Here is an 18313-nt window from a genome sequence, read left to right on the forward strand (position 1 = left end):
ATACCAGAAGTTGTCTCTTTAAATGAACATTAATAGCATTTGATGATTATCAGGACTGACAATCAGTACAACATTGTCCTTACACAAGAGGAAGCTCAGTAACTACATTTCAGAAAGCACAAGTCGGAAGTTCTCTGTAGGAGTGTCTCAGGGAGGGACTTCAAGACTCTGCTACCTCCAGTTGCATTAGAAAGAGAAGTAATATGGTTTGCTGTGTGGGTTTGACAGACCTTTTGTTGGTGACAGCAGATTTTTTTTAATATCAGGGACATTGTACCTATCTATCGGGTGAAAATTTCTTAAAGAAAAGGCAGCTTGCTATGGCTCCCTGGCAGAAAACTGGCAAGGAACGATATGGAGTTGGTAAGTTAAGCAAAACGAACATAAACCTAAGTTTTTGGATTGCTTCATCTTTTTTTTTCGCGTAGAGTTGAACAGGAAGGATGTGGGCAGGTGAACCAAATCTCCATCTGGCAGAATAAGCCTTAAAAAGTATCTTACAAATATTTGCATTAATTCTTTTTTATGTACATTGTATATTATTTAAGAAATTCTATGTATTTAGTGCATATATGCTCTGCCTAAAAATGGGATCTCATGATCCTACTAAAATACTTTTAATGCTAATCTTTTTCCATTTCGTACCAGTTTTTACTTCCTTAACAAAAATGACCTGTAAGCATTAACTAAAGTTCTTCTTTTTTTTTAACTTGCTTTTACATAGTGAACATTTACATCCTATTTTTGCATTTAAAGGAATGCAAAAGTGAAAGCCAGGTTTTATTGCAATTGTTTATATAGGGATGATTGTAGCATATTTAGGCACACATTTTTTTTCTATTTTGTATAATCTGAACTGACAGTGGTATACGTAGCATAACTGTTCTGTTAAGAACCGTATCACTCTTAAGAATGATTAAAGTTCGTGATAAGGCATAAGATGTAGCGGTCATGTGTGGTTGTTATCAAAAACAAGGGAGTTGTTCATTTACCAAGAAACACTTCCAAAAGTACAAATTATTTAAATTATAGAGAAGATCATTATGTTGGAATATGACATAATTAGTGTATGTAATTACAACGTTTTCCAGTTGCAGTCCCACAATACTTTTATTTCTATAATATATACCCCCCGAATATGTTTTATAAGTTATTAAAAAATAGAAAATAAGTAAAAAACAGTAAAATATTCTGAAAAGGATTGGTGACATTATTTTTCTTCTGCTTATCTCATAGGTCATACACAATTTGAGATTCTTTTCTCCCTTTCTCTCTCTCTCTAGCTTGAACAAAAGGTTCTTTTTTTATAAAAATCATTCATATGGTCATGCGTAACAAACAAACCTAAAACTAATGAAAGTTTATCTCTTAGGAAGGCAGTTAACCTTCCATGCACTCTTGATTAACTTATGGTATAAGAATCTTATGTGCTTTAACTTCTCTTTGCTCATCCTTGTATTTGGATAAGACGTTTTTGAGGACAGTACAAGATTCCATGAAATTTTGAAGAAACAAAGGCACACTCCAGCCATCATATTCACTTGAATGCATATGATAGTTGAGTACCCCCTTTAAAAAACATTTCTTCTTGCAAATGCATGGAGGAATTCACCATAAGGACCTCCTTGCATTTCCTCTTTTTCCCTGCTACTCACTGGCCACTTTATAAGGTACACTTATTCAAATGCTTGTTAACACAAATCAGCCAATCACATGGCAGCAACTCAATGCATTTAGACATGGTCAAGACACCTTGCTGAAGTCAAAGCATCAGAATGGGGAAGAAAAGGGATTTAAGTGACTTTGAACGTGGCATGTTTGTTGGTGCTAGACAGGCTGGTCTAAGTATTTCAGAAACTGCTGATCTACTGGGATTTTCACACACAACCATCTCTAGGGTTTACAGAGAATGGTACGAAAAAGAGAAATATCCAGTGAAGCGGCAGTTATGTGGACGAAAATGCCTTGTTGATGTCAGAGGTCAGAGGAGAATGGACAGACTGGTTCAAGATGACAGAAAGGCAACAGTAACTCAAATAACCAATTCATACAACCAAGGTATGAAGAATACCATCTCTGAACGCACCACACGTTGAACCTTGAAGCAGATGGGCTACAGTAACAGAAGACCCCACTGGGTGCCACTCCTGTCAGCTAAGAACAGGAAACTGAGGCTAAAAAACTGAGGCTCACCAAAATTGGACAATGGAAGACTGGAAGAACATTTGGTCTAATGAGTGCCGATTCCAGCTGCGAAATTCAGATGGCAGGGTCAGACTTTGGTGTAAACAACATGAAAGCATGGATCCATCCTGCCTTGTATCAACGGTTCAGGCTGGTGGTGCTATAAAGGTGGGCGGGACATTTACTTGGCAGACTTTGGTCCCCTTAGTACCAATTGAGCATTGTTTAAATGCTACAGCCTACCTGAGTATTGTTGCTGACCATGTCCATCCCTTTATGACCACAGTGTACCCACCTTCTGATGGCTACTTCCGGCAGGATAATGCACCATGTCACAAAGCTTACATCATCTCAAACTGGTTTCTTGAACGTGACAATGAGTTCACTGTACTCCAATGGCCTCCATAGTCACCAGTTCTCATTTCAATAGAGCACCTTTGGGATGTGGTGGAATGGGAGATTCGGATCATGGATGTGCAGCCGACAAATCTGCAGCAACTGCATGATGCCACCATGTCCATATGGACCAAGATCTCTGAGGAATGTTTCCAGCACTTTGTAGAAAGTATGCCACGAAGAATGAAGGCAGTTCTGAAGTCAAAATGGGGTCCAAGCTGGTACTAGCAAGGTGTACCTAATAAAGTGGCCAGTGAGTGTATATGTTTGCCAGGTACTGGACCTGGTGGAATTAGTACCCTCACATCTAATCCATTTCCCCTACTGATTTTACATACTCCTAGATCAAATCCAGCTCTATAATTAATGACGCTGCAATTTTTGTAATCTGTCTTTAATCCTTGTACCTGTTCCTAGTCAAATGTCTGAAATCAGCCTATAAAACCCACTTCCACAATGTTTCACTTATACTTCTTATTGGGATTGTTTTCAATTGTCTTGGTACCCTGATTTCTGTAGACCTAGGTTGACCCCAATAGAAAACTTTTGTTTCATTGACCATTGAATGAAATCAACCCTTCTTGCTGTTGACCATCTATTCTGATTCCTGTGTGCCAACCTGGGTTGTGTGACCATCCTGGTGCTTTTGTAAGTGAAGTCCAGATGATCATCCTTACCTGGGGGTTTATTCTCTTTTAAAGGTTGGTTATTATTGGCAGAAGAGTTCCTTCTTTACTTTACTCAACTCCATTAATGATGCTACACCAGTATCATGGCAATATTTGTTTTTACTTTAATGGGGACCCCAAGCAGCTGATAACCTGCTTTTCTAACAGTAACACCTATGATTGTCGTACAGTTATCTAGATGTTTTCCAGTAAGGTTAGGGACAAGGAAAATTGGAGATTTATGTTCTAGTTCCCTGTAGTAATCATGTTTAGCTGTGAATGCAAATTAAAAGTAACCTCTAATTCAGCTGGAAAATACTTCTTAACATTTTTCAGAGTCTGCATTATTTAGTGAAAAGAGTTAAAATTTTGCGATCAGATTAGTACCTCATAGGGTGTGAGACAGCCCTGCACATCCAGCCAGCAGAACATTTATCTGATTACAGCATGAGAGAAATATGTGTCTTCCCTACTGAATCTGGAGTATGAATCTGGAGTACAATATATCTTTATTTGCATGAGTGGTATTTCATACTTTTATTATGTTTTTTAATTAAAAGAATATATGGTCTTTTTATTCATATCCTGCTGTGTGACTTCATTATGGCATCACATTCAGTTCTTCCAGTAATAGACTTTGATAATACTGGGTGTAAAATCAGCAAAATGAAGGTTTAATTAAATATCAAACTGGTGACATTCATTAACCTCAGCCACTCTCCTTGACCCTTTTTACATGGAACAGTTGCCTAGGTTCCTTGCTAGGTCAAGCCCTTGCAAAACCTAATAAAATATATACATATACAGGACCTCATGGGAATTTTGTGGCAGCTGATTTTGGACATTTCCACTTAGGGGTGTACTCACTTTTGTTGCCAAGGTTTAGACATTAATGGCTGTGTGTTGCGTTATTTTAAGGGGACAGCAAATGTACACTGTTATACAGGCTGTACACTCACTACTTTACATTGTACTAGAGTGTCATTTCTTCAGTGTTGTCACATAAAGATATAATAAAATATTTACAAAAATGTGAGGGGTGTACTCACTTTTGTGAGATACTGTAGATTTAGTTTAAGCAAGTACAGTATTAGAAAATCCTTAAAGTCCTTCACATTTTATTTTGCTTAGTACTTTTGTAACATGCAATGTGCTTGTCACGCTCTTTAGTGAAAGCACCACTTAAGAAAAGCCTATACTGGGTGGTTTCAATTTCTAATATGTCATGCCTTTTTAAATTCTTACAGTATGTTCCATGTAGTGCCTATAACCATATGCTAGCTGAAAGAGTTTCTGGGTCACTCACTTTAACTGTAGTCCAAGAGTCCATGAAGGAACACAATATAATTTTTTTACACACCATCATCTTAACGCTTTCCTTTTTTGCAAAGATTATATGCAACTGTATATAAATTATTTAATATACGGTATTTAGCTCTTTTCTGTTACAATACAAGTGTTCCTTGGAGCAATATGGTGAGAAGGAGAACATGACCTTACCAGAAGGAGGTAAAAGGAAACAAAGAAAGTGAAGGATGGGTTGACCTGGCCACAGTAGTCCCCAGGGTAGCATATATTGCTGGAAGAATTTTTGTGTTGGTGGGGGGTACCTTTATTAAATATATATGGAAGTGTTTCTCAAAAGCTAGAAAATTGCACATTCATTGACTATTGTGGGAATTTGTGTTGTCATACAGTAAACATGTCATAGTGTTTTGGTAAACATTGTGGCCTTTAAAATCCAGTTTGGTCTCAGTATCTTATTGTCAGTGCAGAGCTCATGTATTTGATGAGTTTTTTTAAAAAATTGTTCTGGTTAACATCAATAAATTATACCATACTATGCATTTATTACCAGATATCCTAGCAACTCCTTTGTCCTTTGGTTTCAACACTGCCGATCATACCATAAAGTGTCCATTCTCACTTTATGTAACTCTTTTTCTGAGAAATCCTATGTTTGATTTATATTATTTTTCTTTTTGTATTTGGTGGGTTTTTTTAATAATGCACAGAGATTTTAGTTAAGAATCATTGATGTGTTATTCTGAGATATATCATGAATTACACACTTTAAAACAAGGAACGTTTCATAAAGTTTATGCATTATTCCCATAAAGAGTACTTCATTAGAGTCATTTACACTAGTGGTCCTGGTGGGACAGGCAGTTGCCAGAGAGTCCACCAAGGCTGTGTGTCTGCAATTATTCCCATCAATGAGAATTATACTTAGAAAAAAACAATGTGCTTTAATTATGTGTTGTCTTCAATGGTTGTGTGAATGAAGCCTGTCAGATTATCCAGAAACATTGGTCAGATGCAATAAAGTTCAGAGTGAAAAGAGGGAAAAACTCAAAAAAGGGGAAATTGTGGTTAAACAAACATTATTCAATATTATTCACAAAAGCTATTGTCTTTAGACTGTTAAACCTTTGGGCTTAAAAGGAAATGTCACCCATTTTATTTTTTCTCTCCTCTCTTTTTTCCTGGATAATATTTTTATGAGACCCGAAGTATCTACCGTATCGAATACATGTTTTCCAGGGGGTAGGATGGTATATATAGGTGTACCATAGGTGTAAATGGCCTCTCCTTCCCTTTTACCACAAGAGATCTGAATGGAATGCCTCTCTTTCTTCCCCTTCCTGTTCTTATACTTTACATTTTGTTAACTTTTCTCTACATGTCTCTAGTAGTGTTGTCTAGAGTTTGTGTAATCTTGTTTTATGTCCTCTCTCTTTTGTTAATGTTGCTATATTGTATAACAAAATTATTAATTGAAAACAAAGATGTGGCTTCCCCCGTGCAAATGCCTATAAGGATTCTGCAGATACCCCCTATATACATATGCCCCCCTCCAAGATGTTTTCTGTGGAAGGGATGAGTTGGCCAAACACATTTCCTGGCACGTGATATACTTACCGATTGTCGTCCACAGAGCTGGCACGGAGAACACTCTATGTGGGTTTTCTAATGAGATCACTATGCATATCCTATGCTGAAATCCAATTGCCTCTTGAAGTCAAGAAGGATTTATTTTCCCCCCTGATGGCAGAATTCGAAGTAGCTTAATTAGGGGTTTTTTTTGCCTTCTTTTGGATCAAGAATAGGAAGGTTAGGTAGAAGGGTTGAACTTGATGGACTTAGGTCTACCATTGAACACTTAGAAAGTACTTTCATTGATAGTTTAGGGGAGTTTTTGGGAGTGTGAAATATTTCTATGTATATCTAACAATGTATATATGTCTGTGGTATTACAGGGTAAGTTATGCACTTAACCAATGAGTTGCCAGATAAGGTCCCCTTTACTTGCATCTCTATATTCAATGAACAATAGGGGAGGGATGATAATTAACGGTGGGATCGCTTATAAAGTTATTACTCAAAACGAGATACTTGAAATGGCAAAACCACATATATCATTAAGGACTTTATATGCGTTCTCACCATTAATTATCTGTACTTTTTCTTGTGTTAAGAAACCACAAACTAGTGTCTGGGTGTCAGGTTCCACCCTACTCAGCCTGGAGTGTTCACTACTTATTGACGCTCATGTTGTTTTACAACCACTAGTGGCCGCCCTTCTCTCTCTGGAGCACCCAGACCTCATTATTATAAGGAGCTGAACCTTGTTACCTGGATTGAGCCCTGTACCTGATCCTGAATTGTTCCTGGCTCCCAAGCCGAGTGGGCTCCCAAGCCGAGTGCCCTGCGGTGGGCTCCCAAGCCGAGTGCCCTGCCGGTGGGCTCCCAAGCCGAGAAGCCCTGCCGGTGGGCTCCCAAGCCGAGTGCCCTGCCGGTGGGCTCCCAAGCCGAGTGCCCTGCCGGTGGGCTCCCAAGCCGAGAAGCCCTGCCAGTGGGCTCCCAAGCCGAGAAGCCCTGCCAGTGGGCTCCCTGCCGTCAAGCCCTGCCAGTGGGCTTCCTGCTGTGTGTCTGGTTCCCTGCCAAGAGACTTACCACCTGTACTTGTTTTTCATGCCAACATCTTCAATACAGACCATATCATAGTATTCTGCCTGTGGTTTGTTTCTTTGCACCTGTCTGTAACATCCCTCTAGTCATTATGCATCGTGGGGTACAGACAGAACCCCCTATATCCCCTGCGTCTGGGCTCCTACCCGACCTGTTTATCCGGTTCGTGACACTGGGTAACAGCTTGCATAATTTGTAATCAGTACTAAGGAAACCTTTTTTAAGCATTATTATTAATTATTAGTATCATTATTAAATGGAAGGGGTAGCTACTGTGGAAATATGACCGGCATTTTTTTCATGAAAGAGAGTTAATCAAATACTCAGTGGATCTCTACGGTAGTTTTATCATGTGCTGTTACTTATTTCCTGCTCTCGTTCATGCTGTAATCAGGAAATGTCAGTTTATGCTGAACTGCTTTATAATCACGCTAAATGCTGCTTTATATCACATGAAGGCATGGTTGTGGATGTTTTAGAGTACACTGGTCTCTCTATGGGGCCCATATAATGACATATACACCCATGGTTTTGGGGGTGCTATTTTGAACCTCTGTCACCAGCTGCAGGTCAACTGCACATAAGCACACGGACCAAATGGCATGAAATTACCGTAGTCACTAATTTTTTGTTTTTAATTTCCAAAATGTTCAGCAGCCTTGTAACATCAAAACGTTTAGCTCCAACCATGACGTGAACATCTTGTAATGTTTGCAGTATACTGGAGTGATCAGAATATCTTTTTAGATAAAAAAACAAATCCTGCAAAAAGTAGTTATATTTTTAAATGCGTCATTGCATTATAAAGATATAGGTTTCACTTTATTTTCTGATTGAATACACACTACTCTGTTTTAAATTGCTTTAAATTATTGCGAGACACTTCCTGAATTCCGAGAGTTAGACAATATATATAAATTGCGTTCTTTGGATCTACAGCTTTCTGCCTGCTGTAGCGTAACGCTATAGTTTGGACATTTACAAACCAAATTCTGAACCCTCTCTCCCTCCCAATCTGCACATGACAGTAGTTTCCTCTGTATCACTGAAACAAAGCTAATATTATGTTTCGTCTATTTCCACTTCTCTATTCTTGATCACATGGTTGTGTTTCTCATAATTGCCTCACTGAACAATTGAGACTCCCCTTCAAAAAAATTTAAGACCAATAAGTTATTTGCCATTGAAAAGATTGCAGTTTTTAGATATTCTCATTTTTAAACATATTTAGCACACATTTATCAGATTGTTAAAAAAAAGTGCAGGGAACCAATAAGGCAAGATAAATTTCTGTTTACTTTTTCGCTGTGACTCATCACTGATAGTGTGAGAAAAAGGGATCTAATTCTTCTTGTTTGGTGAAATTGAACAGCCTTTTCTATTTAAATGTGAAATGTCTCAGATCTTTCTCCATATGCAGATGTGGAGATGCAATGCACGCCTCAAATGCTAGTGGTGCTTCCCATTCTCATAGCAAGATATTAAGCTTTGCCTCATGACAGCAACCTCTTGATCCCTACTTATGTATTTTTTTTGGCAGTCTGCCTCAATTCATTTTTTTTGTGCACTTAGACATTTTTACTGCTTAACACTGTGTCACTCTTTAAATGTTTCCAGTTGTGGATTTTATAGTAATAAATATATTTATTTTAATACTCATTTCATATGTTTTTTAATTAGATGATTATTATCTCCCTCTGGGATCATTATTAGCACCACCAGTAGGGTGTCCCTGTGTAGTGGTGAGAGAGTTCCCCAGTGGGAAATTCAATGCAAAAGGGCTATGATATGGGGGATATATCATTGGTCCATAATGACTGTTTCATTTTAACCCCTTCACTGCTGCAAAGGGGTTAAAATAAGTTTTCACAGCTTCTGTTTTTCTTACTATTAAAAGCTATGGGTAGCCATGTTCCCCATAGCATGTTTGTTCTTGTGAGTGGAGGAAATAGCTTCTGGTAGTGCTAGGCCTTTTGATTACAAGAAATTTGAGCTACTTCCTTACTTATTTTGGTTCAGTGTGAGGGCTGATTCTGGAGGTACCATAAGAAGAAGGTAATCCTGTTGGTTATGAAAAATAATGGAGTGTTGCTGAAATAGCAAAAGCCACCAGTGGTACTACAGAGAAGCTCTTGGCTAGTATGTCAGGTAATGTCCCAAATGATTTCATTAAAACCATGTATAGTGTAGTTGCTAATATTGATCCAGGGTGTTAACGCTAGTCAGAGAGGTGAATTAAGTATACCTGTTGGCAGGAAAACCATGTTAAAAAAGTTTGCCATGGAAACAAGATCTTGAATAGGGAATTTGAGACCAATGAATGGTAGAAATTAGCTTAAGGATAGTAGTGGACTGGTCAAATGATCTTATTTTTAATAGGTGTTATTAATTACAGTTTGGTGTTTTTTCTTTTACAGTAACAAGAAGCATAACAGTGTTACAACAGTGCAGTACAGTGAAACAGATGACGTATTATATTATCCAATATACTATGAACATCAACGTATATAGGTCTAACTCTTGTTACTTTCACCCAAGCATCAATGTCCATAGATCCAAAGCTTGTTGCATTCACCCAACCAGTTTAATCCCTGAGATGTAACAACCCTAATAAAGTTAACATCAAAACTTGGAGATGTCAGTCTGAACCATGTCTTGCCATGCAGCGTATTAAGTATCTAGTAGGTGTTGTTAATTACCGTAAATAAAAGCAATTCTTCAATATCACCTGTTACAGATTAACCAGTCCACTTCTACCCTTCGACTTAACCTATATGTTTATAACCTAATAATTAATAATTATAAAATGAATAACCTAATATTTATCAATTAAATATTTTTAAGCTACTTAATATACTTAACTTATAATAAATAATTAAATTATTAAAAAATGCTAGTGCAATTAAATAGTAGTCTACCCCCAGGCAAGGGCAAAGCTCTCTAGCCCACCAACCTAAAGTGGGGTTATATTATTTATAATTAATATTATTAATTTATATTAATTTATATCCTATTACTTTGATATTTATTTAATATATTATAATTAAACAACCAACAACCAAAAAGAAATCAGATACAGAACCAGATATAGACTACATCTGCTACGCCTTATACTACAAAAATTAGCTACATTTCTTTGTAAATACTACAGCTACCTTGAAGCTTTCTTAGTACAGTTGCCGTCACACAGTCAATCTTTCTTTAAAGAATTTAAAAATATAAATTTAACAGTAAAACTATTTTATTTATATTACCAAATTAGTTAAGCTTAAATAACTAACTTATTGGTTTGACTTACTGACTGTCCTGAATTATTCTAAAAAAAAATAAAAAAATAAATGAAAAAAAAAATGGGGAAGATGGGTTAGGCACTGTGCGGCTAACTGTCAGCTCAACAGCATTAGCACAAGAATAGACAGCTGACAGAAGCACTAAAAAAGAAGTACTAAAAATACTCTTAAATTACTTTACTTTAGAGAGTTTAGAGACTCTTAGACACTGTGAGAAACGGCAGGCTGAGGCTCACCATGACACAGAAGAATCTCACTGTGTAAAATGCTCAGATGCAGCACAGTAGTGTCCCATAAAGCAGTCACAGTGAAATGAACAGATCCCCTGCCGCTCTGCTCTTATATAGGCTCTCCTCATTACTAATCTGCTTTTTGTCTTTGAAAGATGAAGCACAGCCATTGGGCAAGCCCTCAGCATGATGTGATAGGAGTGAGCTGATTGGACAAATGAAGATCAGCTCACTCAATGTCCCTCGTCCTGTGCAGGCGAAATGGCGAGATTCTCCACCTCTTAGCGTACTTAAAATGGTGGCCGTTGTGAAGAACGAATGAACGAAGATTTTCATATTGCGCAAATTTGTTTTTAGTTTCTTTCGGCCAATGTTGCATCCGTTCGTTATTCGGCATAAACTTCTGCATGAAAACACTACGAAAAGGAATGTGCAAGTCTAGTTTTAGCTGTTTGCTGGTCTGGAGCATTCAGGTGTGTTTTAACACAATACCAATAAAATGTTGGGACACTGGACCCCCCTGTGGCCAAAGGCATACGCTGTAGGAAAACCCATAGGCATGATGTTACACGCGAAGTTAAGCTTCCATATCAAAGATTGCAAATAGTTCAATGAAAGGTCTTAAGGTACTTAAAGAGCCACAGAGTACTCCATCTGCAAAGTCCCCCAATATACTTACAGCAGAATCCCTTTTGAATGTTCACGGACTCTCCCCCTTAGCTGGGGAAACCCAGTGAACGGAAAAGATTGACTCCACTGCCACCCAGGGGTCGCAATGTGCTTCCTGGGATTTTACCCCTCGCAGGGCTTATTTGATTTCCTTGTCTTCAGTCAAGATGATGTATCCTTATCTTACCTGTGGCTTATAAGAGAAGAACGTTTTAGTAGTGAGCTCAATTTTTGAACTGCCGTGAATCCCACCCTTTTTATAAACCTAACTCTTTTGTGCAAGAAATACATTTTTATCATGTGGTACACAAGGCCCTTTGACCATTAATTACGTTCAAACACACAATTTGGTAGGATGATTGAGCCGTCTTCTTCCCTCCATTTTCAGATTAATTTGCTGTTACCAAAACAGTTTTTTTTTATTGTTTGGAGTTTGAACTAATGTTTTTTACTTAATGGCCCTGTTTTTCACACATGGTCCCAATAATTATATACAGAGTGAAAAAGTAAGCGCAGTCTCAAATACAAGAGGAACAATGCCTGTCCTCAGTAACCTAGTAAAGTTTCTTAGGAATATTCTTGTTATGCGTTGTTGCAATTGTTATTAAAGGACATAATTCCCTATTTCTGTTCAACCTATATAATGAAATAATTGTATGTCATTTTATTCATACATTTTAGACGTGTAAAAACAAAACTCACCAACTTCCTATTCTTGTACCACATGCCTGTGGTATGTGAGAGGTTTTGAAGAACAGGGTGTCTGCCTAGGGTAGGGGTGTCAAACTCAATTAGGTAAAGGGCCTGTTTGAAATTACAGACTTCTATTGGCGGGCGCACCTATGTAAATGTACTTAGTACTTTGAAATAATCCAGTTCATAGTAATATTAGTTATTTGAGTCATAAGTACATAAAAATATTAAGCCTGACAGGATCTCACAGATCTGAGAAGGACACTGAAACAACTTGTATCACTCACTCAAAGAAGTAACAGCATGCACAGACAATATACGTAACCACACAGTTAACTTTAGAAGGTGGGTACACAAGAACATTGCATTAGATCACATTTATTTATATAGTGCCAACGGATTCTGTAGCACTGCTACAATCAGTGGGATAATTGAAAGTCACAAACAATAACAACCTGGTTGAGGGAAAGTGAAACAGTAGGAGAGGACTGCTTGGATTGGGATGATAGGGTCCAGATGTTCTATTGCAGTTGTTGATCGTTTAGATGGCTTGATTAGGTTGAAGGCTGAGGGTGTTAGGAAGGAAAGTTCAATGCTTCTTGAAAAGGGGGTCTTTTGAAAGTCACTTACGAGGGAGAAAGTCTGACATGACAAGGAAGGGAATTCCACAAGGGGGGTGCAGCACGGGTAAAATCCTGAATATGAGAGTAGGAAGAGGTAATGATGGTAGAAGAGATGAGAGGAACGAAGAGGGCAGTTAGGGGTGATGAATGTAAAGAACGTAAAACACTCACAAACGAACATGCACGCACACAAAAACTCACAGTGCTTATAGACATGCATTTTACAACATTTACAACATCGGTAGACATGATAAACTCACACTGTTCACCAATATTACCTTATTATCCCAACTGCATGCCCCTACTCTTTAGAGACTTAGGTCCCAAGCATACCTGGGAACTTTCCAGGATAGGTAACCTGGAGCACTCCCTCTCCTAGGTGAAAGGCTTCACAAAGGGGGCAGTGCCAGACAGCCTAAACCGGGCATAGAGTAGAAAGGGATGTAACTGGATCAGGTGCAACCCCTGGCCTAGGCAAACCACATTTTATAATTGTGATTCAGTTACTGTGGCTGCAGCAGGGGTGTAGTCTCAATGGGTGAAGCTTAAGCATCTGTAATCTGTGCAACAGAATTGGGTCTGATCGCAGGGCTAGATCTCAGCTGAGCTAGTCTCACATGTTTTTTATGTTTATAATTGCTATTTAACAATAGAAAATTATAATAGATGATTGATAGGTGCCATGGCATATTTTAGAAAACACTGGCTTCATGCTTGTGATATAATCAAGGTTGGGGATTTTCAGGGTATATGTCTGGTCCAAACATGCTCCGATTTGTTTTCGCTATTGTGATAATTAGCCAGTTAAATATGAAACTAGTTAAATTATCTGAAATGCCTTACAATGCTGCGTAATGATTCCAATGCAGTAATATAATTAGTAACCATAAGATGGCAGTGTTGGCCCATTTTAACATTCTTGCTAATATTTTCTGAAACATTAAACATTGGTTGAATGTTATGGCCCATATTATCTAAAGTGTTGTTATCCTTACATTATGTTTTATTATTTTTCTTTTTCAGCAATTTGTAATTTTAAGAGCAAAAGTTTACCTCAGATTTCTCTTCAGATCGGTGATGTGGTTCATATATTGGAGTCTTGTGAAGGTAAAAGTAAAAATTTTATACATGTTTTACGTATGTGAAAATTGTACATCGATACATTTTGTTAAGTATATTGGTATGGAATTGTTAGGTATTCAATAGTTTTTTTTTCACATAGGTTAAAAAAACTTTCATAACCAACCATTGTGAAAAATAGTTGTTTTAGGTGGCTGGCCTATTAGACCACCAGGTTCCTTGAAAGGGTACCTGGTTGGTTAGGTGGTAATTTAGGTGCCCAGCAGGGTTGTTTCATAACCCTGCTGTAGTAGGACAGCATAAGCAATTGTCATCTCCAAGGTAAGAAGGAGAGGCGGGGAGCAGGGCCGGACTGGGACTGAAAAGCAGCCCTGGAAACATTTGGAGACCAGCCCCATTTAGTTTATCTCGCGGTCGAGCTCTTATACCCACACGCACCCCTTATACATACCCGAGTCACACTATATGCCATACAAATAGCTTTAAAACATTATTTTTATCACATTATTTGTACTAAAATGCCAGAAAGCAAAAGTGTTAAAAGGCCCTAATAAATGAAATGCATTAGACATAATGGAATCAAAACATTTGCTACTGATAAAAAGTTCCATTTTATTCAGTGGAACAAAACAGTGATTACATTATTTTTCACGATGTTCTTGTAAGACACTTTTGGCTATTAATACCACCACAACTGTTCTAGCACTGCACCATCCAATACCTCATCCCAGATACATTATTACCGCATTTGCTCGATTATAAGACGACCCTGATTATAAGACGACCCCCCAAAATCTGAATATTAACTTAGGAAAAAAAGAAAAAGCCTGAATATAAGACGACCCTAAAGGAAAAAAGTTTTACCAGTAAATGTTAATTCATGTAAACTATTTTTTTTTTAATAAAAGCTATGATTGAGAAAAATATTTTTTTGTTTTTATTTCCTTGTATTTTCCAACCTGTCCCCCAGTTACGCACATCTGCCCCCAGGCTTGCCATACCAATATGGCACTGTGGCCCATGATATGCCTTTTAACCCTCTATATGCCACTGTGCCCCATGGTATGCCTTTTGACCCCCTATGTGCCACTCTGCCTCCAGAAATGCCTTATACCCGTATATCCCATTATGGCATTTAGGGGGTTAAAATGCATATTATGGGGCAGAGTGGCATATAGGGAGGTATAAGGCATTCCAGGAGGCAGAGTGGCATTAAGGGAGTTAAAAGGCATTGTATAGAGCACTCTGCCTCCAGAAATGCCTTATACCCCTATATGCCACTCTGGCATTTAGGGGGTTAAAAGGCATATTATGGGGCAGAGTGGCATATAGGGAGGGATAAGGTATTTCAGGAGGCAGAGTGCTCTATTAAATGCCCCCTTAACGCCACTCTGCCTCCTGAAATGCCTTATACCTCCCTATATGCCACTCTGCCCCATAATATGCCTTTTAACCCCCTAAGTGCCAGAGTGGCATATAGGGGTATAAGGCATTCCAGAAATGCCCTATGCCCCCATGTAACACACACACACACACTTACTTACTTACCGGTGACTCCAATTTCCTGCTGTATTGCCGGGGCAGCGAGTTGACGTCTCCTTCCGCTGCAGCCGGAAGGAGGTGGAGTTGGCAGCGGGGGTTTGTCTGCGTCCGTCGCATATACCTTCCCCGGCTGTCAGAGATCAGACTCTGATTTCAGACAGTCGGGGAAGCTATGCGCGACGGACGCAGACAACCCCCGCTGCTAGCCACACCTCCTTCCGGCTGCAGCGGACGTTGTCTACGCGGATCGCGTAGACGTCAACCCGATGCCCCGGCAATACAGCAGGAAGCACCGGTAAGTGTGTGTGGGTGGGTGTTAAATGGGGGGGGCAGGAGGATCCAGGTCCCCTGCAGCGGTGCGGGGGATCTGGATCTTAGTCTCATAATCAGACCTCTATTTGAGGTCTGATTAGAAGACGACCCCGATTAGAAGACGAGGGGTATTTTTCAGAGCATTTGCTCTGAAAAAAACGTCGTCTTATAATCGAGCAAATACGGTAATTTTTTTTTTTAAATGCACACAGTTCATGGTGCAAAGTGGTCTGCCAGTAAAGGACTGTGAAACCAAAGGGAATAACAAACTAAATTAGGTTTCACTCTAAAGATCCCAACCACCATTCAAGTTTCTGCGATTGATCCTTTGTGATAAAATATGCAGATTAAAATAAGAGTAAATAACACAATACTTTTCCTCTCACTCATTTCTGGGCCTAGAAAGTTTTGTCCACTGAAGTGACTACAAATTCAGGAGGGCGTTTTATCTCTGGTTAAGTAAACATTAAATAAATCAATTTATTACTACAGTAAGTACATTCCACACCGACACCCAGACATACACACCAGGACAGCCTCTGCCATACTGAAGCATAAAACACTATGTTCTACACTGCTTTGTCATTAACTCCCCCTTGTGTATTGATGCCCCAGCCAGGTCCCCCTTTAGTATTGATTACTGTCTTCCCCCACAACACAACCTTGGGTATTGCCCCCTTTGTGCATTTATTCCCCCACACCTTTGGGTATTGCCCCCCAGCATTGATTTATGTGATACCCCAGCTAACCCCCTCCCTTGATGCCCCTAACACTTTTGTGAAGCACACTTGTCTATTATTGATGACCCCCCACTGACATGTGTATTACCCCCAGCCACCATGAAGGCAAACCCCTCTCCCTTGAATATGGGTCTGCTTTCCCCTTTAACCCCATTACTATATTTTGGTAATACTAATACCGGTACTTACATTTTTGTGTTTTTGTTTTTTTTGTCCTGCTCTCCTCAACGACGTGACAATCCTTTCCCTGTCACGAGTAACACTTCTGTGAGGCTGAGCCCGCCTCCTTGTGTGTCACCGCGCCGCCCAATGGCCGTGTAGCAGCTCTTCGTCCCACCCCACAACACGTTCCACATAGCCGCCGTGCGGCTGCAGCGTAAGACAGGCGCTGAGTGGCTGCGAGCAAAATTCAAAGCGGCCACTGTGCGGCCGTCACGCAGCGGAAAGGCCATTGGGCAGCGCGTTCTGTGCACACCGGCCGCTTTAATTTAATCAGTGGCTGGTGGAGGCGGACAGGCGGCCGCTCAATGGGCGCTTTGAAGTTTGCTCACAGCCGCTCAGCGGCTGTTTTTAGTGATGGGAGGTTCGGATCATTAAAGTGAAACGGATCATTTCGACACGTTCACTGAAATGATCCGATTCATGATCCGAATCTTCGGATCACTCAGTGTGACTCACAGAAGTTACTGTTTTCCAGTAACTCCGTGCAGGCACACTAACGATTGGCCCCGCCCCTTTCATTACTCAATTAATCCTCCCCCCTGCCTACTCCAGTGATGTCAATGAAGGCAGAGAGTCGTTCAAAGATTCGGATCTTACAGGGATCCGAATCACTGTAAGATCTGGATCACTGTAAAATCCGGATCACTGTAAGATCCGGATCTTTGAACGACTCTCTGCCTTCATTGGGATTCGAATCAGTCAGATAATATCACCATACTGTTATAAATAAATACATTAATAATCACTGCCCCCAGGATTTACATTCCCCTTTACCTGCAACTGCACCTTAAGCTAACTTTATTAAATTAATTAAATTAACCCTCACCATTAAATTAACCCTAAACACCCCATCAACCATGACTGCCCCTAAAATTAACCCTTAACACCCCATCAACCATGACTGTCCCTAAAATTAACCCTTAACACCCCATTAAGCATAACTGCCCCCAAATTAACCCTAAACACCCCATTAAGCATAACTGCCGCTAAATTAACCCTAAACACCCCGTTAAGCATAACTGCCCCCAAATTAACCCTAAACACCCCATTAAGCCTAACTGCCCCTAAATTAACCCTAAACACCCCATTAACCATAACTGCCCCTAAATTTACACTAAAGACCCCATCAACCATACCAATTTATTAGGTAATTTATCTGGAGTACATGCAATTAATTTAGGGGCAGTTATGGTTAATGGAGTATTTAGGGTTAATTTCAGGGGCCGTTATGGTTAATGGGGTCTTTAGGGTTAATTTCAGGGAACGTTATGGTTAATGGGATCTTTACGGTTAATTTCAGGGGCAGTTATGGTTGATGGGGTATAAGGGTTAATTTTATGCTGATGACTGAGGGTTAATTTAATTAATTTAATAAAGTTAACTGTAGGTGCAGTTATAGGTAAAGGGGGGGCAAACTCAGGGGAATCTAAATCCTGGGGGCAGTGTGAACATTATTAATGTATTTATTTATAAAAGTATGGTATCAGTAATATTCTCTGAATGATTCGAATCTCTGTAAGATTCGGATCCTTGTAAGATCCGGATCCCTGTAAGATTGAATCATTTGAATCTTAGGATCATTCGAATCTTTGGATCATTCGAATCTTCAGATCATTCGAATCTTTGAACGACTCTCTGACTCTATGAGTCATCGTTCCTCTGTGAATTAATGAGCTGTAACCTGACCCCAGA

At 39.3% G+C, this 18313-nt stretch overlaps 1 protein-coding gene across 1 annotated transcript in view; it reads left to right on the forward strand.

The window, feature by feature from the left end:
* Positions 1 to 207: 207 nt before the first annotated feature.
* Positions 208 to 18313, forward strand: part of DOCK2 (dedicator of cytokinesis 2) — a 247022-nt gene continuing 228916 nt past the window's right edge. The window contains exons 1-2 of the mRNA XM_053465366.1: positions 208 to 363; positions 13749 to 13832. Coding sequence (XP_053321341.1) covers positions 321 to 363; positions 13749 to 13832 — 127 coding nt within the window. The 5' untranslated portion in view covers positions 208 to 320. The remainder of the gene's footprint in view (positions 364 to 13748; positions 13833 to 18313) is intronic.

Source organism: Spea bombifrons, chromosome 4 (genome assembly GCF_027358695.1).
Source record: "Spea bombifrons isolate aSpeBom1 chromosome 4, aSpeBom1.2.pri, whole genome shotgun sequence".
Taxonomy (NCBI): Eukaryota; Metazoa; Chordata; class Amphibia; order Anura; family Pelobatidae; genus Spea; species Spea bombifrons.